Source organism: Camelus ferus, chromosome 3 (genome assembly GCF_009834535.1).
Source record: "Camelus ferus isolate YT-003-E chromosome 3, BCGSAC_Cfer_1.0, whole genome shotgun sequence".
Taxonomy (NCBI): Eukaryota; Metazoa; Chordata; class Mammalia; order Artiodactyla; family Camelidae; genus Camelus; species Camelus ferus.
Genome location: NC_045698.1, coordinates 116,184,875 through 116,204,005, shown reverse-complemented (window position 1 = coordinate 116,204,005; position 19,131 = coordinate 116,184,875). Strand labels below are relative to the sequence as shown.

Below are 19,131 nucleotides of genomic sequence, written 5' to 3'. Positions count from 1 at the left end.
CTGAGTTTAAATCCCATTTCTGCCACTTGTTGAAACTGTGACCTCAGGGAAAAATCCATCAAGTCCTCGGAGCCCCAGTTTCCTCATCCTTCAGAAAGACTGAGAACAAAACCCACCTCATATGTTTATTACCAGGGTTATAAATCATTTATACAATGTATATAAAGTGCTATGTGCAAGGTACATGCTTAATAATGTTAACTAGATGTACAACTACTGTGACTGTTAAATGATAGCTAGAGAAGCAACTAGTAGAAAATGGCTCAGATGCCAGAAAATATTTTTGAAATGTCATTAGTGCAATAGAACATTTGTGTTTGGTCATAACATTTAGTTTGCTTCAGTACATACCACTATTTTTAACACCCCAATACTATTAGTTATAGTCATTGCTACCTCCCACCCTTCATAGTTATTCTGAAAGGGAGAATAATTAGGAAATAGTGGGAATCTGCTCAGAAGAAATACCTATCATGTTTCTCTTAATAGCCCAGAAAGTTAGCAAGTTAGACTTTGTTTATTCATTCAACAACTATTTGCTGAGTCCAACTGCAAGACTAAACATTAAGACAGCAGGATGCGGGGGAACTAGAAGGCATTTGTACTGCTGAGTTGAGGGTAAAAAGTGATGAGGAATAAGGCTGGGGATTTAGGCAGGAGCTGGATCATCTGGGGAATTCTAGGCCATGTTCTAAATTTGGACTTTATGCTAGAAGCAAAATTTGACATCAAAGGGTTTTACTGAGGGAGAAGATTTGCTTTTTTTTTTTTTTTTTTTTTAAAAAGAATGATTATTTTGGCTGCAGGTGGAAAATGGATTTGAGGAGGCAAGAGTGAGAACAGGGAGAGTAGCTGGGGAGCTGTTACTGCAATCCAGCCAGAGCTGACAGTGGCTTTATCTAAGCTGGAACGGGATGGAGAGGATGAGAGGCACTTGAGAGCTACTTGGGAAGTTCAAGCTCACAATCCCTGAGATCTGTGGAGACCAATTTTTTTCTTTGGATTTAAGAAGTTTTCGGATGTTTCTTGAAAGATAATATGATGCACAAAAAGTATATTACATAGTACTCTCAGGGAGGTCTGGGCATGAGTTGAGACGCCAATAACACCCGAGTAAACATACAAATATTCATAATAAATGAGAAGAATCAAGGCTATTAATAACCCTCCATCACTTCAGAGCAGGTTTTGCTCCCAAGTGAGTTATGGAAAATCTTTGAGTTTTTAGAGTCTTTTGTTTTGAAATGTGGGTAACTAATTGGTAATTAATTGTATAAGGTGGAGGATGAATAAGCAAAAGGGTGAATTAAGGTGCACACTTGGGATTTTGTTCGGCAACAAGGTGGATGGTGGTGCTATTCAGACAGAGAGAGGACAAAGCAGGAAGTGCACATTTGTGGTCATAAGGTTGGGCTCACTTTGGGCTATGAACTAGCAGTATTTGTGGGGTATTTAGATAAATATCCATTAGCAGCATTTCAAGAACAAGGAATGGTCATCAATGTCAGAAGTTGGAAAGAGAACACAAAAAAATGAGCATTTATGTGTCTCTTGGACTTAGCAATTAAAGGGCTGTTGATGACCTTGAAAAGAACAATGTCAGTGGTGTGGCAGAAGAAGAAACCCAAACGAAATGGATTGCAAAGTACAAGAAAGGTAAGAAAACAGAATGAGCAAATGCAAATATAGCTGCATGTTTATTTGTATTGCTGATTAAAATGGGGTTCATCTTGTCTGTTAATTGGCATTAGAGTTGGTAACTAGTTATAAAATGTATAGATAAGTAAGAAAAAAAAAGAAAAGATAAATAAGCTATATTCCTTCTTTAAGAATCTGGCATGCAAAAAACAAGCCAAGGAAAAAATAATGTTGTACTGTAACAACCAAGTCTCTCAAGAGAAGCGTTTTGGGTTTCTGTTTTGTTTTGCTTTTTTCCTTTCAAACAGGAGTTCCATCTAAATTCCTATGGACTTTTGAAAATATACCCAGGCTCTATCCTTGAGCATTTTGATTAATTCAGTTTCAGGTGGAACTAGAGATCTACATCTTTAACAAATTCCAAGGTGATTCTGATAAGAGGACCTGGATCAGCTCTAGGAATATAAATTTAGAAAGCAGCCATGAAGAAGGGAAATTTTAAATCACAGGAGAGAGTGAGAACATGGAGAAGAGACTGAGAAAAGCTGAAAGCAGAACCTATGCTCATCCTGTTTAAGTTAAAAAGGGAACTGGGGAGGGGATATGAGATAAAGACCATATAAAGCATTAGGAACTACCAAGTGCCACCAAGTATGAGGTGACATGATTGTTAAGACAAGAGGGCCTGAAAAATACTGAACTACAGGAGGATTATTTAAAAAAAAAAATCTTTTGTTGTTTTTGCTTCTGATTACAAAAGTGTTACAGAAAAGTGCAACTAAGAAAACAAAAATCCCTTACAGTCGTGCATCCTGTGATAATCACTGTTCATTTTTTTTAGTAAATATCCTTCATGTCTTTTGGCAAACACTTTTAAGACCTTTGATGAAAAGAGCAGCTATTTATTTAGGTTGATATTAGTTTGAGGCCAAAAAGATACTTTACAAATAAAATTTTTGGGTAGATTGGTTGTTTTTGACTATTATACGTGGTGAGATGGCTTTGGAACTTTTCCTTTCTGGGTGGACCTAGAGCTATTCTGAAAGGTTTTAGTGGAAAGCATAGACCGCGGGTTGGCAAACTAGGGTCCTTGGGCCAAATCCAGTCCACTCCTTACTTTGAAAGTTGTACTGGAAAACACAGCCACACCCATTTGTTTATGCAATGTCTGTGGCTGCTTTCCTGCACAGTTGAGTACTTCTGGCAGAGTATCTGGCCCATAAAACCTAAAATATTTATGATATGGCCCTTTACATAAAAGGGTTGCCAATGCCTGGTGCAAACCAGTATTTCTCAAATTATATTCCAAGGCACATTAGTTTCCCATGAAATGTTAATAAACATTCTTGAAGACGGGCTCTGTGTTCAAATAAATTTGGAAAATGCTGGATTAAACAAAGTTAACCAGGTTTCTCTACAGTTAGGCTTCTGATAACATTTAATATGCTCACTGATAATCAGCAAAAGCAGAGTATGTTATACATAGCAGTCCCCAAAAGTATTTGGTCATAGAACCCTTTATTTTCCACGAACATCTATGATCATCATATAGTTTGGAAAAATCTTAAATTAGTCTGTTTGAGAGGATTTGCCGAGGCCATAAAATGGCATGAACTTAAGGCCGTGGTGTTTTAATTCTAGGATGTATGTACAGAAAGCCTTCTTGGTTCCAGAGGTCAGAAAACTACTCTCTACCAGTTAATCACAGAACCATCTCTGGGTCTGGACCTCTACAAAGGAAATTTTAGCCTAAAGTAAAATTCCCAAGGGTGCTCCACAGAAGTGAAGACAAGAGGTAAATATATAAGGCTTCTGAGATGGTAACTGGGGTGAATGAAGATTCAGCTTTCTTTGTTTGGGTAGCATTTCCAGAGCCATAATATGACTTTCATGGGTGTTGGGCACTTTTGCCTTTGTGGGACTCTTTCTCCAACAGAAAATGATAAAAATGATATTTTTATGACTGTGTATAAAGACAAATGTAATCCAGACAGGATATATTCAGCTTTTCTTTTGATTTGAAAAAAGACATTGAAATCAAAAAAAATTTCATGGGCTTTAGACAGTATCCATTGTGTCTCATGGGTAAGAGCCCTGAGAATTGCCAAGGTATGTTATCTTCCCTGCCAGACTACAACCTTCTTGAGGGTGAGACCACATCTCATGTACTGTACTCCCCTCCTTAGCCACTTAGAATCTCTAGGTTCAGCAGTGTATGTTGAATGAATAAATGGGTGATTAATTTCAGGGCTGTCAAACACCTCATTAGAGGATAAAAGGAATAGCTTCACTAGAAGAACTTTCAGTTTCCTCCAAAGATCTAATCAATTAATAGAAACTACTACACTATATCAAAGTATCACCATGCAGTGGAAAGAACTCCCAAAATTAAGTCTCTTGCCGCTAAGTAGCAGTGTAGCTGGTCCTTTTGTAACTGTGAGCCTCAATTTCTTAGTGAGTAAGAAAAACTATAATTAAAATGAGAGATTCTAGGCATAGTTTTACTTACAAGCCAAACTTTTTGAAATAACATAATATGACTTTAAAGTGTTTATTCTATGTCAGGCCTGAGGATTGATTCACTGCATGTCAGGGTTATAGCATTTCAGGAGCATTTTATGAGCAGCATTTGTTTTTTTGGTTTTTTGTTTTTTGGATTAAGTAAAGTTTTACAGAAAGCTGAATAAGGCCTTCACAGCCTGGTTCTATGCATTTGTTCAATCACTTTCCAGTGTGACTATGTAGGACTTCTCTGTTAAAGTCCAAGATCCACCCAGAATTGCCATTACAACATTGAAGGAGAACAAAATTAGAAAACTGGCAATATGTGACTTCAGAATACAGAGCCCAGACACAGACTCATACAAATACGATTAAGTGATCTTGACAAAGGAGCAAAGGCAATTCAATGGAACAAGGGACAGTCATTTAAACAAATGATGCTGGAACACTGGATATCCACATTGGGGGGTGGTTAGAAATCTAGACATAGATTTTATATCCTTTCAGAAAAATTAACTCAAAAAGGATCATTAACCTAAATGTAAAATGCAAATCTATAAAATTCCTAGAAGATGACACAGGATAAAATCTTTGTGACCTTGGGTTTGTTGATAACATTTAATTAATTTATTTTTTATACCTCTTTATTTTTCTATTGTATATACATATTTTTTTTTATTGAAGCATAGTCAGTTTGCAATGTTGTGCCAATTTCTAGTGTACAGCACAATGCTTCAGTCATACATGAACATACACATATTCATTTTCAGATTCTTTTTCACCATCAGTTACTATGAGACATTGAATATAGTTCCTTGTGCTACACAGTATGAACTTGTTTGTCTATTTTATATATATTAGTTAGTATCTGCAAATTTTGATCTCCCAATTTATTTCTTCCCAACCCTTTCCCCACTAGTAACCATAATTTTGTTTTCTATGTCTGTGAGTGTGTTTCTATTTTGTAAATAAGTTAGTCTTTTTTTATAAATTCCACATATAAATGATATCACATGGTAATTTTCTTTCTGTTTCTGGCTTACTTCACTTAGAATGACCATCTCCAGGTCCATCCATGTTGCTGCAAATGGCATGATTTTATTCTTTTTATGGGTGAGTAGTATTCCATTGTATAAATATAATATGACTTCTTTATTTAGTCATCTGTTGATGGACATTTAGGTTGTCTTCATGTCTTGGCTATTATAAATAGTGCTGCTGTGAACATTGGGGTGCATGTGTCTTTTGGATATATGCCCAGGAGTGGGATTGCTGGATCATATGGTAAGTCTATTCCTAGTTTTCTGAGGAATTTCCATACTGTTTTCCATAATGGCTGCACCAAACTACATTCCCACCAACAGTGTAGGAGGCTTACCTTTTCTCCACACCCTCTCCAGCATTTATTGTTTGTAGACTTTTGAATGATGGCCATTCTGACTGGTGTGAGGTGACACCTCATTATAGCTTTGACTTGCATTTCTCTGATAATTAGTGATAGTGAGCATTTGTTCATGTGCCTATTGGCCATTTGTAATAGAGATATTTTTATGTCTTCCTTTTCAAGTTGAATGGCTTTTATGTTTCTTGTCTAATTACGCTGGCTAGAACTTCTAGTACAGTGCTGAATAGAAGTAGTGTCTTGTTTGTGATTTTTGGGTGAAACCTTTCAGTCTTTCACTGTGACTGATGTTGTCTATAAGATTTTTTAAATGCCGTTTTTTCTTTTGAGAAATTTCCCTTCCATTCCTAGTTTGTTGAGTGTTTTTATCAAGAAAGGATATTGTATTTTGCAAATGCTTTTTCTGCATTGAGATGATCATGTTGTTTTTTTCCTTCTTTTTAACGTTCTATGTTACATTGATGTTTGCAAACTGAACCATCTTGGCATTCCTGTCATAAATTTCACTAATGTCATGATCCTCTTAAAATGCAGCTGGATTCAGTCTGCTACTATTTGTTGAGAATTTTTGTAACTATATTGATAAGAGATATTGTCTGTAGTTTTCTCGTAATATCCTTATGTGGTTTGACATCAGGGTAATGCTGGCTTTAAAAGTAAGTTCTCCCTCCTAGTTTTTAGAAGAGTTTGAGAAGAATTGGTGTTCATTATTATTAATATTTGGTAGAATTACTAGTGAAGCCATCTGATCTTGAACTTTTTGTTAGGAGCTTTTTGATTACTCAATCTCTTTACTCACACCCAGGGGAGGGAGTGGGCCGGCCCCACCGCCCCTCCCCCCTCCCCCCCTCCGCCCCTCTGCCCCACCGCCTGGCGCCGCTCGGCCTGCTCGCCGCAGCCCGTAGGGGTGGAGCCCCAGCTTGAGGGTCGGCGCTTCCGGCGGGAGGGGGAGGGGCGCGGACGCCGGAACCGCCCAGAGCGTGTGGGAGCCGGGCGGGAGCCGGGCAGAAGCCAGGCGCTCCTGACCAGCTTCCGAGGAGGAAGGCGGTGTGGGGACTGGGCTGCCGCTTGCTGTCGCCTCTGCTGCCGTCGCCGGGCAGGTAAGGGGGCGCTGGTGGGGGCGCGCAGATCGGGGAGCCGGCGGGAGAGGCCTGGGCTGCTCAGCTGGGGAGGCTCACGGGTTGGGGGTGCGTGGGAGGCCTGGGCCGCTCGACCCGTTAGGGCTCTGAGGCGGTGCGGGCCGCCGCCGTGGGTCGTGGTGCCCCCCCCCCCCCCGCTAGTAGTCCCTGAATCCCATTTCTTACCTGCTGCTTGTACCCGGGTTTCGGGAAGCGGATGCAGCCATGGGAGGTGGGAGTGCGCCGAACGGGCCCGGGAGCACTTCCGACCGGCCATCAGGTCATGGCCTGATACCGGGAGGCGGGTGCGGTGCGGTCGCAGGGCCGCGGCTGCGGCCTCTGGGATGCGGGCTTGACCGTGCAAGCTCCTGGACTTGTTGAGTTATTTCCCCGTGGCCTGGAGCAGTGTCTGCTTCCCCATGTTCGAGGGGTGCGTGTCTGGCGGTCAGCCTGCTCCTGGGAGGCGACGCGGTGCTGTCCGGGTGCGAGGTCGGCGGCAGCGGCGGGGAGAGGGGTGTGCTCCTGGGAGGCGACATGTGTGGCGGTCAGCCTGCTCCTGGGAGGCGACGCGGTGCTGTCCGGGTGCGAGGTTCGGCGGCGGCGGCAGCGGCGGGGAGAGGGGTGTGCTCCTGGGAAGAGGGCGCGGTGCTGTCCGGGTGCGAGGTCGGCGGCGGCGGCAGCGGCGGGGAGAGGGGTGTGCTCCTGGGAGGCGACGCGGTGCTGTCCGGGTGCGAGGTCGGCGGCGGCGGCAGCGGCGGGGAGAGGGGTGTGCTCCTGGGAGGCGACGCGGTGCTGTCCGGGTGCGAGGTCCGGCGGCGGCGGCAGCGGCGGGGAGAGGGGTGTGCTCCTGGGAGGCGACGCGGTGCTGTCCGGGTGCGAGGTCGGCGGCGGCGGCAGCGGCGGGGAGAGGGGTGCTCCTGGGAGGCGACATGTGTGGCGGTCAGCCTGCTCCTGGGAGGCGACGCGGTGCTGTCCGGGTGCGAGGTCGGCGGCGGCGGCAGCGGCGGGGAGAGGGGTGTGCTCCTGGAAGGCGACATGTGTGGCGGTCACCTGCTCCTGGGAGGCGACGCGGTGCTGTCCGGGTGCGAGGTCGGCGGCGGCGGCAGCGGCGGGGAGAGGGGTGTGCTCCTGGGAGGCGACGCGGTGGCTGTCCGGGTGGCGAGTCGGCGGCGGCTGGCAGCGGCGGGGAGAGGGGTGTGCTCCTGGGAGGCGACGCGGTGCTGTCCGGGTGCGAGGTCGGCGGCGGCGGCAGCGGCGGGGAGAGGGGTGTGCTCCTGGGAGGCGACGCGGTGCTGTCCGGGTGCGAGGTCGGCGGCGGCGGCAGCGGCGGGGAGAGGGGTGTGCTCCTGGGAGGCGACGCGGTGCTGTCCGGGTGCGAGGGTCGGCGGCGGCGGCAGCGGCGGGGAGAGGGGTGTGCTCCTGGGAGGCGACGCGGTGCTGTCCGGGTGCGAGGTCGCGGCGGCGGCAGCGGCGGGGAGAGGGTGTGCTCCTGGGAGGCGACATGGTGGCGGTCAGCCTGCTCCTGGGAGGCGACGCGGTGCTGTCCGGGTGCGAGGTCGGCGGCGGCGGCAGCGGCGGGGAGAGGGGGTGTGCTCCTGGAAGGCGACATGTGTGGCGGTCAGCCTGCTCCTGGGAGGCGACGCGGTGCTGTCCGGGTGCGAGGTCGGCGGCGGCGGCAGCGGCGGGGAGAGGGGTGTGCTCCTGGGAGGCGACGCGGTGCTGTCCGGGTGCGAGGTCGGCGGCGGCGGCAGCGGCGGGGAGAGGGGTGTGCTCCTGCGAGGCGACGCGGTGCTGTCCGGGTGCGAGGTCGGCGGCGGCGGCAGCGGCGGGGAGAGGGGTGTGCTCCTGGGAGGCGACGCGGTGCTGTCCGGGTGCGAGGTCGGCGGCGGCGGCAGCGGCGGGGAGAGGGGTGTGCTCCTGGGAGGCGACGCGGTGCTGTCCGGGTGCGAGGTCGGCGGTGGCGGCAGCGGCAGCGGCAGCGGCGGGGAGAGGGGTGTGCTCCTGGGAGCCAGTGGACTTGCTCCCATCTGCCCCGCATGCTGTCCTGGGGGCGGCCTCTGCTGCCCCAGGTTCGCAGATCGCAGGTTACTTGTTAATCTGCTCCTGGGAGGCGGTCACGGTGCGGTCGCGGGGCCGCGGCGACGGCCGCAGTGGGATGCGGGCTTCGCCGTGCAAGTTTCTGGACTTCTTGCCCTTTTCCCCGTGGCCTGGAGCAGTGTCAGCTTCCCCATGTTCGCGGGGTGCGTGCCTGGCGGTCAGCCTGCTCCTGGGAGGCGACGCGGTGCTGTCCGGGTGCGTGGTCGGCGGCGGCGGCAGCGGAAGCGGCGGGGAGAGCGGTGTGCACCTGGGAGCCAGTGGATTTGCTTCCTTCTGCCCTGCATGTTGTTCTGGGGGCGGCCTCTGCTGCCCCAGGTTCGCAGAACGCAGGTTACAGGTAAACCTGCTCCTGGGAAGCGGGCGCGGTGCTGTCCGGGTGCGAGGTCGGCGGCGGCGGCAGCGGCGGGGAGAGGGGTGTGCTCCTGGGACGCGGACGCGGTGCTGTCCGGGTGCGAGGTCGGCGGCGGCGGCAGCGGAAGCGGCGGGGAGAGCGGTGTGCGCCTGGGAGCCAGTGGATTTGCTCCCATCTGCCCCGCATGTTGTTCTGGGGGCGGCCTCTGCTGCCCCAGGTTCGCAGAACGCAGGTTACAGGTAAACCTGCTCCTGGGAAGCGGGCGCGGTGCTGTCCGGGTGCGAGGTCGGCGGCGGCGGCAGCGGCGGGGAGAGGGGTGTGCTCCTGGGAGGCGACGCGGTGCTGTCCGGGTGCGAGGTTCGGCGGCGGCGGCAGCGGCGGGGAGAGGGGTGTGCTCCTGGGAGCCAGTGGACTTGCTCTCATCTACCTCGCATGCTGTCCTGGGGGCGGCCTCTGCTGCCCCAGGGTCGCAGAGCGCAGGTTACAGGTATACCTGCTCCTGGGAGGCGGGCGCGGTGCGGTCAGTGTGCCTTGGTGGCGGCAGCGACAACAGTAATGGGAGCAAATCCCCGCGCTCGCACAGGGCAGCCCCAGTCCCGCCGCCGCCGCCCGCTGACAGCACAGCGCCCCCTTTCCAGAAGCTGATTGACCTATAACTTGAGTCCTGAGAACTTGGGGCGGTAGAGGCAGAGGCCAGGACAGGCTACGGGGGAGTTTGAAGCAAATCCACAGGCTCGCATAGGCAGACCCCTAAACCCGTCACAGCCGCCCCTGCCTCCGACCACACGGCTCCCGCCTCCCGGGAGCTGGCTGACCTGGGGACTTGCCTGGGGCTGCAGAGGCCGCCCCCAGGCCATGCCGCGGCTGATGTGGGGGCACAGACCAGTTAGCCAGGGGCAACGCCCTTTTCCCTGCCACTGCCCCAGGTTCGCAGGACACTTGTTTCCAGGTCAGTGGGCTGCAGTTAGAGGGCGGCGACGTGGAGGTGTGCTGCTCCACACCCGCCCCCAGCAGGTGGACTTGCTCTCATCTCCCCTGGGCCCTGTCCTGGGGCGGCCTCTGCTACCACAGGTTCAGGGGACGCATGTCTTCATGTGAGCCTGCTCCTGGGAGGAGAGTGCAGTGAGGTCAGGGGGCAGCGTCAGAGGTGGGCAAAGACTTTCCGAGCACCAGGCTCTAGCCCAGGATAACTAACTCTCCTTTCCTCTCTTGCTTCCTCAGTTGGTAGGTGTAGCGGCTTTTCCATTATAGGTTATTTCCAGATACTGAATATAGGTTTCTGTGCTATACAGAATAAACTTGTTTTAAATCTATTTTTATGTATAGTGACTAACATTTGTAAATCTCAAACTCCCAAATTTCTCTTTTCCCCACCCCCTTTCCCTGGTAACCATAAGATTCTTCACTAAGTCTGCAGATGATTTCATAGTATTTTTTTTTTTAGATTGCGCATGTGAGTGATACGGTATTTTTCTTTGTCTTTCTGGCTCATTTCACTTGGAATGATGATCTCTAGGTCCATTCATGGTGCTGCAAATGTCATTATTTTACCCCTTTTAATGGCAGAGTAGTACTCCATTGTATAAATCTACTGCAACTTCTTTATCCAGTCATCTGTTGCTTCATTTAGGTTGCTTTACAGTGTCTTGGCTATTGTATATAGTGGTGTTATGAATACTGGGGTGCAGGTATCTTTTCAGATTGGAGTTCCCTCTGGATATATACCCAGAAGTGGGATTGCTGGATCCTAGGGTAAGTGTATTTTTAGGTTTATGGGGAATTTCCAAACTGTTTTCACTAATGGCTACACCAAACTACATTCCCACCAGCAGTGTAAGAGGGTTCCCTGTTCTCCACATCCTCTCCAGTGTTTATCTTTATGAACTTTTGAGTGATGGCCATTCTGACTGGTTTGAGCTAATACCTCATTGTAGTTTTGATTTGCATTTCTCTGATAATTAGTGCTATTGAGCATTTTTTCATGTGCCTATTGGCCATTTGCAGTCTTCATTGGAGAAATGCTTGTTTAGGTCTTATGCCCATTTTTTGATTGGGTTGTCTGTCTTTGTTACTAAGTTTTACGAGCTGTTTATATATTCTGGAAGTTAAGTCTTAGTTGAATCACTTACAAATATTTTCTGCCATTCCGTAGGTTGTTACTGTGTTTTGCTTATGGTTTTCTTTGATGTGCAAAAGCTGATAAATTCAGTTTGGTCCCATTTGTGTGTTTATTTTTGCTTTTATTTCTGTTGCTTGGGTAGACTGCCCTAGGAAAACATTTCTGAAATGTATGTCAGGTAATGTTTTGCCTAAGTTTTCTTCTAAGAGGTGTATAGTGTCTTGTCTTATGTTTACGTCTTTAAGCCATTTTGAATTTACTTTTGTGTATGGTGTGAGGGAGTAGTCTAATGTCATTGATTTACATGCAGCTGTCCAGTTTTCCAACTACACCATTTGTTGAAGAGACTGTCTCTACTCCATTGTATGTTCTGGGCTCGTTTGTCAAAGATTAATTGACCAAGTTTGTGTGTTTATTTCTGGGCTCTCTATTCTGTTCCATTGATCCATATGTCTGTTTTTGTTTCAATACCATGATGTTTTGATTGGAGCTCTGTAGTATTCTGCAGTCTTGGAGGGTTATTCCTCCAGCTTCATTGTTTTTCTTCAGTAATGCTTTGGTAATTCTGGTCTTTTGTGATTCCATATAAATTTGAGGTTAATTTGTTGTAATTCTGTGAGAAATGTCCTGGGTAATTTGATAGGGATCACATTAAATCTGTAGATTACTTTGGGTAGTATGGCCATTTTAACAATATTAATTCTTCCCATACAAGAACATGGGAAATCTTTCCATTGCTTTAAGCCCTCTTTAATTTCCTTAGTCAGTGTTTTGTAGGTCTCCGCATATGTCTTTCACTTCCTTGGTCAGATTTATTCCTCAGTATTTTATTTTTTTTGGGTGCAGTTTTAAAAGGGATTATTACTTTCGTGTAAAGAAATGCTGCTGATTTCTGTATGTTGATGCTGTATTTTGTTACCTTGCTGAATTCTTTTATTCTAGTAGTTTTTGTGTGGAGCCTTTAGGGTTTTCTATATATAGTATCATGTCACATAATGATATATAATGACAGTTTTACCTCTTCTTTTCCAACTTGGATCCCTTTTTTCTCTTTTTGTTGTCTGTTATGGCTGGGACCTTCAATACTGTATTGAATAGAGGTGGTGAGAGTGGGCATCCCTGTCTTGTTCCAGATTTTAGTGGAAAGGCTTTCAGCTTTTCACCGTAGAGTATTATGTTGGCTATAGGTTTGTTATAAATAGCTTTTATTATATTAATATATGTTCCCTCTGTATCCATTTTGGTAAGACCATGGGCTCAGTGCAGTCAAGGAGGCTGGGTGGACAGTAGCAGCAGTGGCTGCGGTGGTGGGAGGAGGGCGGCTGCCCCTTGTGAGCCAGTCATTTGCTCCCATCTTCCCTGTGGCCTGGCCTGGCTGTGGCCTCTGCTGCCCCAGGTTCGCTGTAGGCATGTCCCCAAGTCAGCCAGCTCCCAGGAGGTGGGCCTGGTGCAGTTAGGGAGCAGGGGGCAGCTGGGGGAGGGGGCCTGCCTTGGAGGAGCTGGCCTCTTTGCTCCAGTTTTCCTTGCAGCCGGCGTGCCTTGGGGGTGGCCTCTGCCACCCCAGGTCATGGGACATACGTGTCCCAGTCCGCTTTCTCCTGGGAAGCAGCCGTGTCATGGTAGAGGTGGGGGGCAGGGACCACCTGACCGCTAATGGCTGACCCCATCTCCCCAGCCTCTGGTAAGCAAACTGGGAAATGTGTGTCCTGCCACCTGGGGCAGCAAAGGCTGCCGGCAAGCCAGGTGTAGGGGAGACAGAGGAGCCTGAAGCAAATCCACTGGCTCCCTCAGGGCACCCTTCTGCCCCTGCCTCCATGGCCACCGCCCCCTGACCGCACTGGGCCCAGTTCAAGTGGCTGACTCCACAGTGTGTGCTTTGCTTGGTCGGTGGTGTGAGGGATCTGCAACTCTGGGCACATGGTGATGCTTTCTTCGAGTCATGTTCTAAAGAATTGGGAAGTGCATGTAAGTAGGAAAGTGGAAATTGACCAAACCCCCTGAAAAATCTGCCTTCTCTCTGCTGTTCCATTGGTTTCACATGTCAGGATCTTTGCTGTTAGAGAGAATGGTGCACTCATCTGCTTTGGTGTGTGTCTCATGAATGCGTGTTTGGTATTGTGGCTGTTCTGAATGAGCAATCCTGGCAGCTCTGTGCAGCGTACAGGGTCAGCATGGAGACTGAAGGCACCGAAGCTGCTGGATTCCTTCTTGCCTGAGGACAACCTTCTGTCTGAGCCAGTCAGTTGCCTGTCCAGTTTGTGGAACATTGTTGTTTATTATGTTATAAATTCCTACAGGTTGTAGGCGTGGCTTTGCTACCTTTAGTTAAGACATTTAAAGTTACCTGTAGTTAAGACATTTAAAGTGTTTTTTAGGCAGACCGATGTACTCACTTAGGGTTTTGTATTTAGTTGGCACAGGAGTGTGTTGTGGCTTTTTTAACCTGGATGTATATGGAAAGCTGAAACTTTAGCTTTGTGGTCTTGTGAAACAACTTGCTGTTAATAAAAGATACGTGGAAAATAATTTTCTTTACTCTTATGGGTTGTGAGTGATTATTTGAATTTTCAGTGTAAAAGGTCCCAAGTAGTCATTATATGCCACCCCCCACCCCAAGGACTGGACACGTGGGAATGAGCAGAGAGTTCACACAGTCAGGATGTAGGCCAAGTTGAGGTGGCCCTAAGTTGTCAAAACAAGACACTGAGGGAGGCTGTGAAGTCCAGAGGTCTAGAAGCGCAGTCCAGACAGGCCTGTTTTTGTGCAGTTTTTGGAGTTTGGGGAAGGACTAGACCAGACGTTTTCATTCCTGCACAGTATTCATTTTCTTTGTCAAATATTTTAAAACCAGAATTTAAATTTTAGAATCATTTTAATGTAGGCTTTTCAAAACAGTTTATTCTCCCCGAGAAATAGCCTACTATACAAGATTATAATTCAAAATGACTTTCACTGAGTAAGAGTGAATATTTTCTCCATCCTGAGTTTTGGGATGCAGTTGAGGTGTGGGTATGTGGGTCAAAGGCATACATATACTTTATTTTAAAGCTGACAAAAGAAAGCCTTGTGTGTCTTACAAAATTCTCCCTTTACACATGTGTAAGTGTGATATTTTGTAAGTCAATACTATTATTAAAATAGAAATTCCCAAAAGAGTAGATAAAGTTTAGGTCTAAAATACATAGTTTTGACAACCATTAAAGTGAGAAATAATGTTATTTAGAGGGTCTCTGATGTAATTTGCAATTTTACCTGGCCAAACTGTGGTCTTGGTTTTAAGGTAACATACTTTTTACCTGTAGCCTTAATTATAGATGTGATTACATAATGCTGCTCTCTTGCCTTTTTTGTTTTCAGAGAAGATCTCCATGTAAATCAAGAATTGCTGTGAATGTCTCCCTGTGTCACAGAGCTGTTCACTGAGCTGTTGTGTCCATTCAGCCCCAACCAGGTTATAGAGATGCTGTCAGGCCTGGATTGCTGCTGCCTGGAAGAAACCATTCAGGTAAGACCAATGATGTAGAGGAGGCAAGAGTCAAATTTCCTTAATCATTCACCATTGTATAAATGTGCAAAGGGAGACTCATACTTTAAAGTACCTGCCTAAGTTTGTACTTGGTAAGTGCTAGCACCTGAGATCAAACTCAGATACTCTGACTCCATGGTGCATGGTCTCCATTGCTGTGATAAATTTCATCTCCATTTATTCCAGTAAAATCAGAAACAGCATATGTCCATCATTGTTATTAATCAAGGTTCACAGACATTCTAGCCAACATGGTAAATGTAGAAAAAGGAGTACCGTGAAAATACAAAAAGGAAAAAATCACGCTCTTACTTGCAGGCACTGATGTTAAGAGAGTCCTGCTGTGCTGGGACCTACTGGCTTAATGGCGGCCTAGGAGCCTCAGCACAGGCGTTGTCTGGATCCTCTTTTCCTTGTTTTCTCCTGTTTCCAAATGAAAATGATTGTGCTCACACACACACACGCGCACGCACGTACCTACATATATACGCATATACACGTGAACTCTAGTCTACAAGAAGAGGCAGCACATTCCCTGTTTAAAATTTGTTTTTAAGCCTCCATCAAGCCTCCTTTCCTTTGCTGTCCGTACTCCTGAAGCGGTAACCTGCATTTTCCACATCCACCTCCTGAACTGCCCACATACTTACAAAACTTTAATTATGAAATATTTCAAATGTATAGAAGTGTGCAGAACATCAGATACATGTATCCCCACCAACCCAATTTTATAGATGTGAACACTCTGCTGTACTGGCTTCTATCTTTGTTGTTTTGTTTGTTTTAGAAATAAAGCACCCGTTATCTGACATGTCCCCCTGAGCTTACCGCCAACCTGAAGATGGGCAGTTTCTCCTTCCTATCCATGTTTTTTATTTTTCCTATGTATGTATTTACCTATAGAACACAAGATACAGTTTTATATATTTTAAAAATTTGCATTAATGTTATTATGCCATATATATCCAAATGCAAATTGTTTTTTATTAATTTTTATCTATTACTTTGTATACATATAGAGTAGTCTGTTGACTGACCACAACGTTTTAAACTAACTGTACTTCAATTATGAAAGTAAATAAACAAATAAATAAGTAAGTAGGTAAGTAAAAGTAGCCCACTGACTGAGCTGCCTCAGTTTATGTATTTCCTGACTCACAGACCTTCAGGTTGTCTTCAGCCTTTTGCCGCTGTAAACTATGCTACATGGGACAGCTTTGTGCATAGCTCCTGTGTACTCACGGGAGGTTTCTCTAAGTAACATACCTTAATATCCCTGGAAGTGGAATTCTTCAGACAATACAGTAGCTTAATTCCACTGGTTTTTGCCAAGTTGATTTCTTACTTGTTTCCATTCTCATCATCGGTGTTTTTAGTTTGCTGTTTTTCCACATCCTTGCAGATTCCTAATACTTCGACTTCTTAAGTCTTCTTTTTAATTTGATAGAGCATGACATGTAGCCCTTGTTGTTTTAGACGTCTTAACTTCCACCTGTGTGATGGTTCTCATTGATGACTTGTGACACTGCATCTCTTTCCATGTGTTTAATGACACTTTGGATTTTCTTTTCCCTGAACTATCTGTTCATATCGTTGGCCCATTTTCCTGTTGAGGATTTGCCCTTTGTACTGATTTCTAGAAGTTCTTGCTGATTTCTGGATTTGTAATGCTATGTGATTTTTTATGTTGGAGGTGCGTCCTTCCAGGCTGTTATGGCATGTTTTTTAAATTTGCTTTTAGTGATTTCTGTTTCAATTTATCAGTCTTTTCCGTTTAAAGTTTAAATTTTGTGTGTGTGACTTTATTTCCATCCCTACTTTAATTGCATAAAGGATATCCTCTTATATGAGTTTTATAGTTTAGCTTTTTACATTTTGGCTTTTAACCTATCTGGAATTTATTTTTGTAAACAGGTCAAGAAAGGGATTTATATATATTTTTCCATGTGGATGACTGATGGTCCACATATAATTTTATTGTCCTGTCTTCACTTACTTTTAATGCCACACACCAAACTCCCAAATATACATGGATGTTACTGTAGATTCTGCTCTGTTATTTTGGTCATTTGTTTTTCCTTAGACTGATACCACAGATTTTAATTAATATAGCTTTAAAAGAAGATTTATTAGTTGAAAAGAAATTCTTCCCTCATCATTCTTTTTCTTTAAAACTCTTTGGCTGTTGTTGCCCTCTTAGTATTTCATATCAATTTAGGAATCACATTGTCACATGTCTTTAAAAATAATGCATTTTCTGGGATTTTGATGAAAAAATAGATTAAATTTATAGATGAATTCCAGGAGGGTTGACATTTTATGATACTGTTTTCACATTCAGGAACATGGTTGCCTTTTAGAAATGCCTTCTGTGCTCTTTGGTGAGGTTTTATAACTTTGTATTTTACCTGTCTCTTGCATATTTTCTTAAATTTGTTCCCAGATACTTGTTGTTAACATTCTGAAAGGAAATTTTGTTAGATGACATGTTTTACTGATCACTGTCGGTGCATGTTACTAAGTGTAGGATGTTGTTTTAGATCTAGCAACCAGGCTGAATTCTTTTTTCATTCAAATAGTGTCTAGATTTTTTTTATTACCATAATATTTTCTAAGAGCCATGGTAGTTTGTTTCCTTTCCAATCTTTATGCTTTTTTCAGTCTTCTATTAGAGGTCTAGGAGCTTTGGGGTTTTATTGAAAAAAGGCAATGACAGTGTGCACTCTCATTCCTGATTTAAAAATGAATGTCTAACATTTTATATTAAATATGGTTTTTATTGAAGGATTTTGATAGATAATTTTTGTATTAAATTGCAAAGTTCCATTGCCAGTTTAAGTTAGAGTGTTTTATATTGTTTTTACTTTTGTCAAGACCGGGCGCTGTATTTTATCAAATGCTTTCGCTTTCTCTGTGTATTGAGATGATCACATATTTTCCTTCTTTGATCTGTTAACCTGTTAATGTGTTATTTGTGCTTCTCTTTTTTTTATTAAGAAGGGATTATTCTACTTTGTTAGTCTTTCCAAAGACTAATTGGGTGTTTTCTTAAACCTCTATTGTTTCTTTCTGTGATATTCCTTTTTGTACTTCTATTCTTGGGTTTATCTTAGCTTAATTGGCATTACTTCTTTACTCACTAGATACTCGTAGTTTATGAATTTTTATTGAGATCCCATGAGTTAATGTATAGTGGTTTCATTGTCATTTTGTTTTAAATATTTTGTGTAGAGTTACACTTGTCAATTTCTAGTGTAAATTATTACTGTTTATATGTTTATGTTACCTTTTGTGTAGTGGATACACCTAATTCAGGTGCATAACAACTTTTAAAATAAATGAGTGAAGAAAAAATGAATGACCCTGGTTCAGTTAGAGTCCCAAATGGGCCACTCCCAAGACTAGAAAGTCAGATATTTGCACATTATACTGTAAAGTAGTATACTCCTGGGGTTTGAATTCAATTTTTATTCTCGAGATTTTCTTTTTCCCATTCTTAATAGGACGTCTGACTCCACGAACAGGATTTGTGAAGGTTTATCTTTTCTTTTCTCGTAGATGACTCAGAAATATCAACTTCATGAAGTCACTGCCTAACAAATTAGAAAAGAAAGATGTTCATAGTGCCTTAACACAGATGCCACCCACGCCCAGCTCTTACTGTGCCTACAAGGCCTGTCAGGAAGGACGCCAGGAGGGGACGGCAGAGGAGTGACCGACCTTGCGTAGCCGGCCAGCTGGGCCCAGGCAGAAAGAAGGAAGGAGTCCCTGTGGGTAGGCAGCCGGCATGTGCATGGTCAGCAGAGCGGAGGAGCCAGCACCAGGAGGCCAGGCACAGGCTCTGGGGCACAGGCTGCAGTCTCCCTCTTGCCCGTTGGCCTCAGTGCTGTGGGGTGGTGGCCGGCCAGGGGCTTTGGGAAGGGTAGGAAAACTGAGGCTTGGCGGCAGAAGGAACTTCCCAGGGTTCACGTGGGGGTGAGTCTGGAATGGGCGGTGCTGGCTTCTTGAGGCCAGGAGACCTCCGCTGCGTCCCTGCTCACCTGGGCCGGGAGCTGCCCCCCTCCCATGGGTGTGAGCGGGCAGCACACAGCCAGCACCCTCTCCTGGAGCAGGGCAGGTGACCCCAGGGGCACGGGATGGGGGTCAGTCTTGGGGGTTGATGTGTGGGTACTCCCGCCTCCTCAATGTGGGCTCATCTGAGCCTCAGTTTCCTCACCATGAAATGGGGGGAGGGTAACAGTGCTGGCCAGGCCAAGGCAGGATGCAGGGGTCAGTCCAGGCAGAAGCCTGGACCCAGTGGCTCCAGGAGACTCCAGGGGAGGGGGTAGAAGGGAGGGAATCTTCCTGGCAGGAGCACAGGCAGGAGGCTGAAGGGAA

The 19,131-nt window shown here is 45.8% G+C and overlaps 2 protein-coding genes and 1 pseudogene across 2 annotated transcripts in view; 1 reads left to right on the top strand and 2 right to left on the bottom strand.

Annotated features, from left to right (window-relative positions):
- Positions 1-6,937, bottom strand: part of LOC116660211 (mucolipin-1-like) — a 71,468-nt gene extending 64,531 nt beyond the window's left edge. Inside the window, exon 1 of the mRNA XM_032468995.1 lies at positions 6,410-6,937. Within this exon, the coding sequence (XP_032324886.1) occupies positions 6,410-6,937 (528 nt within the window). The remainder of the gene's footprint in view (positions 1-6,409) is intronic.
- The window catches only part of LOC116660205 (wiskott-Aldrich syndrome protein homolog 1-like), a 43,395-nt gene extending 35,232 nt beyond the window's left edge, over positions 1-8,163 (bottom strand). The window contains exon 1 of the mRNA XM_032468989.1: positions 6,847-8,163. Within this exon, the coding sequence (XP_032324880.1) occupies positions 6,937-8,163 (1,227 nt within the window). The 3' untranslated portion in view covers positions 6,847-6,936. The remainder of the gene's footprint in view (positions 1-6,846) is intronic.
- Positions 6,504-19,131, top strand: part of LOC106730392 — an 87,455-nt pseudogene continuing 74,827 nt past the window's right edge.